The sequence below is a fragment of the Octodon degus genome, unplaced genomic scaffold, assembly GCF_000260255.1.
Source record: "Octodon degus isolate 3935 unplaced genomic scaffold, OctDeg1.0 scaffold00129, whole genome shotgun sequence".
NCBI lineage: Eukaryota > Metazoa > Chordata > Mammalia > Rodentia > Octodontidae > Octodon > Octodon degus.
In genome coordinates this window covers 357,021-362,845 of record NW_004524705.1, presented here as the reverse complement: position 1 = coordinate 362,845, position 5,825 = coordinate 357,021, and the positions used below count along the sequence as shown (strand labels likewise).

The 5,825-nt window shown below is 44.1% G+C and overlaps 1 protein-coding gene across 1 annotated transcript; it reads right to left on the bottom strand.

Annotated features, from left to right (window-relative positions):
- Window positions 1-583: 583 nt before the first annotated feature.
- LOC101572201 (olfactory receptor 56-like) lies at window positions 584-4,674 on the bottom strand. The gene is made up of 3 exons (XM_012516835.1): window positions 4,538-4,674; window positions 1,531-1,617; window positions 584-1,469 (listed from the first exon to the last, which is right to left on the bottom strand). The coding sequence occupies exons 1-3, from the start codon at window positions 4,672-4,674 to the stop codon at window positions 584-586; spliced, it is 1,110 nt and encodes a 369-aa protein (XP_012372289.1).
- Between the last annotated feature and the right edge of the window lie 1,151 nt (window positions 4,675-5,825).

Genomic DNA, 5,825 nt, shown 5'->3' with positions numbered 1-5,825 from the left:
AGTACAGAGACAGAGCGCTTCACGACTGCTAAGTTAGTCTGCTACGCTGGCCTAGAGGAGCAGCCAGGTGAACACGTAGATCAGCGGCTCACAGCCCTTGATTCACGTGAAGCATCAGTGGGCGGCCCCAGTCAGAGCCCCAGGCCCGCGTGACGGACTGCAACCCTACAGGTCCACAACGGGCCCAGAACCGCCACTCTCAGTCCAAATAGCAGTCGACTAGTGCGAATGATCAGGGAGCCACTGCACGGAAACTTGAAAATGATGGTGGCAAATTTGCTTGATTCTTTGCAATCTGGCCTGTGCTGCATTCCTTTAACCAGGGAGTGCTTCGGAGGACCGCAGGCCCCGTGTGCAGGTAGTGCGCTGGGTTCTCCAGGTGTGGCCACCAAGGCTGCTTTTTCTCAGTGGGCAGAGTTCTTGTCCCTTATCAGAAAATCATCCACAGCGACTGCACAGCAATCCCCAGACAGGGAGGAAGTGAATTTTCAGCGTTTTTGCAATGTGACTGTACTAGTATTTCAGGGTCTCACCGAGGTTCACATTTAATTGAGAAGCGTCTCCTTGTTGGTGAGCATTTCCTTCAGCTCACAATGATAATTCTGTCACGACACTGGCTCACCATCTTTCTCAGCGAACCAAGAACTTCCTTGTTCCTGAAACTGTAGGCAAGTGGGTTCAGGAAAGGGGTCAGCACGGTTCCAAACAGAAACAGACCCTGATTCAGCTTTGGGGTCTTGGCAGAGCCAGGTCTCATGTAGATAAACATCCCAGGACCAAAATAGAGCCCCACAACGCAGAGGTGAGAGGAGCAGGTGGCCAGCGCCTTGCTGCGGGCCTCTGGGGAGCGCATACGGAGCACAGTCAGGAAGATAACCACGTAGGAGGACAGGATGAGTGACAGGGGCAGCAGCAGCACCAGGATGCTTGTCACCACCACAGCCTTCTCATAGGCAGAGATGTCCTCACAGGCTATCCTGAGCACGGCCATGACCTCGCAGAAGAAGTGGGGGATCTCTCTGGGGCTGCAGACGTGCAAGTGCAAGGTGAAGGCTGTGTGGCCCAGGGATGTGAGCGCCCCTCCAGCCCAGGCCGCGGCAGCCATCTGCAGACAGACTCTGGGGCTCACTATGGCTGCGTAGCGCAGGGGGTTACAGATGGCCACGTAGCGGTCGAAGCACATGAACGTTATAAGGATGCATTCTGCGATGGCTATGGTCAGGGAGAAGAAAATCTGGGCCCCACAAGCCAGGAGCGAGATGCTCCGACGTCCAGAGAAGAGGTCGGCGAGCATCTTGGGGATGATGGAGGAGGCCAGAGTCAGATCCATCACGGAGAGCTGCCCGAGCAGGAGGTACGTGGGCGTGTGCAGCTGGGAGTCCAGCCAGATGAGGGGGATCAGGAGGGCGTTGCCCGCGCAGGCGGCCGTGTGGACGAGGCAGATGGCGGGGACCAGCACTGCGATGCGCCTGACTCCGGGAAGAAGCCCAGGAGGGTGAAGTCTGTGCACTCCGTCTGATTGCCTTTCACCATGGCCTTGAGGACAGGCAACCGAAGAGGTGCGAGAAATGTCCGAGGTCAGGCAGTGGCTGGTAACGCTTGCGACGGAACACGGACCTGAAGACAATGGGGAGTATAAAACAGTCATCCACGATCGCTTGAGTCAATTCTTAATTTTCTTTTGTAATTCTATAATGTCGAGTGGGAGTATGTGTATTATAACATATCATAAAATATACTGTTTTAGGTATTTCTACGTTACTAAAACTTTTTATTTTTTATCTTATTTTTATTTTCTAAAAGAAAATACAAAATTAAATATGATACAGAATTTCACCAAACCAAAAAATAGGAGTTCGACAATGGTTGTTATATTGCCTAATGTCTTCAACTGGTTGATTAGACTACCATATATAAGATATGAAATTGGTAAAAGAAAAAGCAGTTGTAAGAAGTTAAAAAGGAGAAGAAAAGTTTTTTCAGCTTTAACAGCTTCTTTTAGTAGACCAGCAGAAGTTATCAGCATAATTATCCAAGCTATCCTGTGCACATCCATACGTAGATCTTTCCCCTTCCTTCTTTCTTTTGTTCTTTTCCTCATCCAACTTTTTTCTTCCTTTTGATTCTTTCCCTTTCACAGTATCTATTGTACTTTTCAGATTTTATTTACACTTTCAGGTTCTTACACTAGCAAGACACTATGACATTTGCAAGTGTGAGTCTGATTTATTCACTTATAAGTATGGTCTCTGGTTGCGTCCATGTACCTATGGAAACCTCCACTTCATCTTTTCTTATAGCTGAGTACTACTCCACTGTGTAAAAATGCCACATCTTTTTAATCTGTTCTTCAGTTGACGGGCATTTGGGTTGTTTCCAAGATTTAGCTATGACAAATTGTGGGGCTGTTACATGAGTGCACATGTTTTCAGTTCTTTTGAAAAAATACCCAGACGGGAAATATCTGCACTGAATGGAGCATCCAGTCCTAGCTTTCTTGAGGAATCTCCATACTGATTTCCATAATGGTTGGAGTCTACACTCCTGCCAACAGTGCAAAAGGGTTTCTTTTCCCAACAGCCCCTCTAGCATTTGTCTTTGGCAGCCATTCCTTCTGGAATGAGATGAAATCTCAGTATTGTTTTAATTTACATTTGTCAAATGACCAATGATGTTGAACATTTTTTTCATATATTTATTTTCCACTTGTATGCCTTCATCTGAATAGTGTGTATTCATCTCAGATTCTTATTTTTGGATTGGGTCTTTAAATTTTGAGCCCTAGTACTTTTTAAAAAGTTCTGTATATGTTCTAGATAGAGATTGTTTGTCTGAGGGACAGTCACCTATAATTTTTTTCCCATTTTGTGGTTTTTCCTTTTACTCTGTTCGTGATTTCTTTCTATTAGTAGAAACTTTTAAAAAGATGAGGACCCAATTGTCAATTCTTTGAAGTGCTTCCCTTGTAATTTGTTTTTGTTCATGAATTCTCTACCTACCTCTATGTTTTCAAGATGTCTACATGCTTTCAGATATGATATTCTACATGGAAGATTTAAATGACTTTTCCAAGAAACTCCTAGAAGTAGTAAAGAAATTCAACAGCATAGCAGCATACAAAGTCAGCACCCCAAATCAATAGCATTCCTCTACACTAAAAACAAACTCACTGAGAGAGAGAATAGAGGAGCAACACCCTTCATAATGGCATTCAAAAAAATGAAATGCCAGGGAATTAATCTAACAAAAGAAGTAAAAGACCTACAGAATGCAAACTCCAATACTCTGAAAAAAGATTGAAGAGAATTTCAGAACATGGAAAGATATTCCTGGCTCCTGGATAGGAAGAACTAACATTGTGAAAAGGGTCACATTCTCAAAATTCTTGTACAGATTTAATGCAATCCCTATCAAAATACCATTACCATATCTCTCAGATCTAGAGAAAACATTCCTAAAATTCATCTGGAACCAGAAGAGACCTAGAATAGCAAAATCAATCCTGGGTAACAAAGGCAAGGCAGGAGGCATCATAATCCCTGATTTGAAATTATACTACAAAGCTTCTGTGATAAAATCGGCATGGCACTGGCAAAAGAACAGACTGGAGGATCAATGGGAAGATCAGAAGATTCAGACACAGCTGCGAACACACTCAGTCACCTTATCTTCGACAAAGAGGCCAAACATGTGCACTGGAAGAAAGACAGCCTGTTTAACAAGTGCTGACAAAAGTAAACAAAAAGGGGGATACAAATGAAGGACCATTTTGTATCTGTATATACAAAATAGGATAGATATCCAGGTACTTTCTCTTAATTCAATGAATAGAGAGATTTGTACTAATAGTGTTTGGACAGGATATCATGTCTGCATCTTGTACTATGAATAACCACCATGAAGACAACAATATGCAATGTATTAATTATTGAAACTGTCCTACTAATTGGTTTTGAAACTATCTCATTGCTATTTGTTTCTCAATAAAATTAATACTTCCCCCAACCCCCCCAAACAAACAAACAAACAAACCAACCCCCCAAAACAAATGCTGCTGGAAAAACTAGCTTTCCATATGCCAGAAACTAAAACTACACCCAAGTCTATCACCGTGCATTAAACTACAGTCAGGTGGGTCACACATGTGCACTTGTGTTTATAGCAGCACAATTTGTCATAGCTACATCTTGGGAACTGCCCAGTGCCCTCTCTCCAGGGTTGTATCTGAGGAAAACACTGATTTTACTTACACGGCCTATAATATATTTAGATGGTCAGTAATGGAGGAAGTTTCCCTTTTCTATAACCCTGTAACATTCATGCTGTTGCAAAATTCTCGCAGCAGCTCTCGGCCCCCAGTGAAAGCAGTTGTGTGGACAACAAGCACAGGGGAAAATTTTAGGGTTGTTTCCTCCAGGGTTACATTTTCCTCAGGTTTCCTTAGCTCTACACAAAGTGTGACGTAAGACCGTGTCGAGTGTTTAAATGTTTTAAAAGTTCGTGACAGTGAAGTCCCAGCGCCTTAGACCCACTCGACCTCGCCCCCTGGCGTTGGCCCCCGCCGTCCCGCGGCGCCTGGCCCTTCCGGAGGCAGTGCAGAAGCCCCTCTTCTCTCTGAGTACCTGTAGCTGCCCCGTTCCCGCCTTGGGGCGCAACATTTCCATTCACGGTCATCCTGACTTTGGGGACGAGGCAGAGGGCGGGTCCCACGGATGGGGCGGTGAGCTAGGCCCGCGCAGCGCTTGGGCTGGGCGCGCAGCCACCTTCCTTCGCTGTATGCTCAGTCATCTCTCGTAAGCGCACACAGGAAAGAGGACTTACAAAAGTGCTTCAGAATGTGGCAATAACGAGAAACGGATTTGAAGTGAGCGGATGTATTGTCAAGGGATTTAGTAACAGTGTGTCTCTTACTGCAATGCATTTTATAAATTTAAATATCCAACTATGTTTTGCTCCCGTCTTACACAACCAGCTTGGCGGTATCTCTAAAGCCGTGTGCGTGGCACCCAGGTTCTTGCTGAGCTTCTAACCGGAGCTCACACGTGTGCCCACGCTTGCCCAAGGCTTGTACGTCCTCAATCCAAGAACCTCGCAAGAACAGTGGGAAGAAAGGACAGTGCAAGGAAGGCGCAGTCCTGGAAATAGTTTCTGAAATTCTAAAAGTAGAAAAGTTTCCTCCAATAGCATATGTAAAAACAAATATGAATTTAATTTAAGGTGAGATTTACCTTATAGTGTTTATAAAGGCAGCTCAGCAGCTGAAAGGGAGAACACAGCTCCGTCTATTAATTTTTAAAAAATTGCTAACTTTTACCCTGAAACATGATTTTAAAAGAATAGAAGAAAACCAGTCGTAGAATGAGGTGGGCTGGCGCCCTCTCCTGTCATCTCCACAGCCCCTAACATTCACTACCTTGCGGAGTCATTAAAATCTAATTGCATCTTTTCCCCTTCTTTCTTTTGTCTTTTTCCTCATCCCAGGTTTTCCCTCCCATTGAACAAGCGCTTTCCCTGCCTCAGAATCTTTTGTACCTTTCAGATTTTCTCTATCTTTCAGGTTTCAGTAGCGAGACAATACAGTGCTTGCCTGTGCGGTTCTGATTTATTTCACTTATCAATACAGTGTCTAGTTGTATCCATTTATCTACAAAAGCCACAAATTCATTCTTTTTGATAGCTGAGTAATACTCCATTGTGTAAAAAATACTACACCAAAAATACCACACCTTTTTATATTTATGTATATGTATGCCGGATAATTTGGATCATTGTACGGTCAATCTCTGCTCGTCTTTTGAAAGGAGCAGTTTATGCTTATTTTTTTT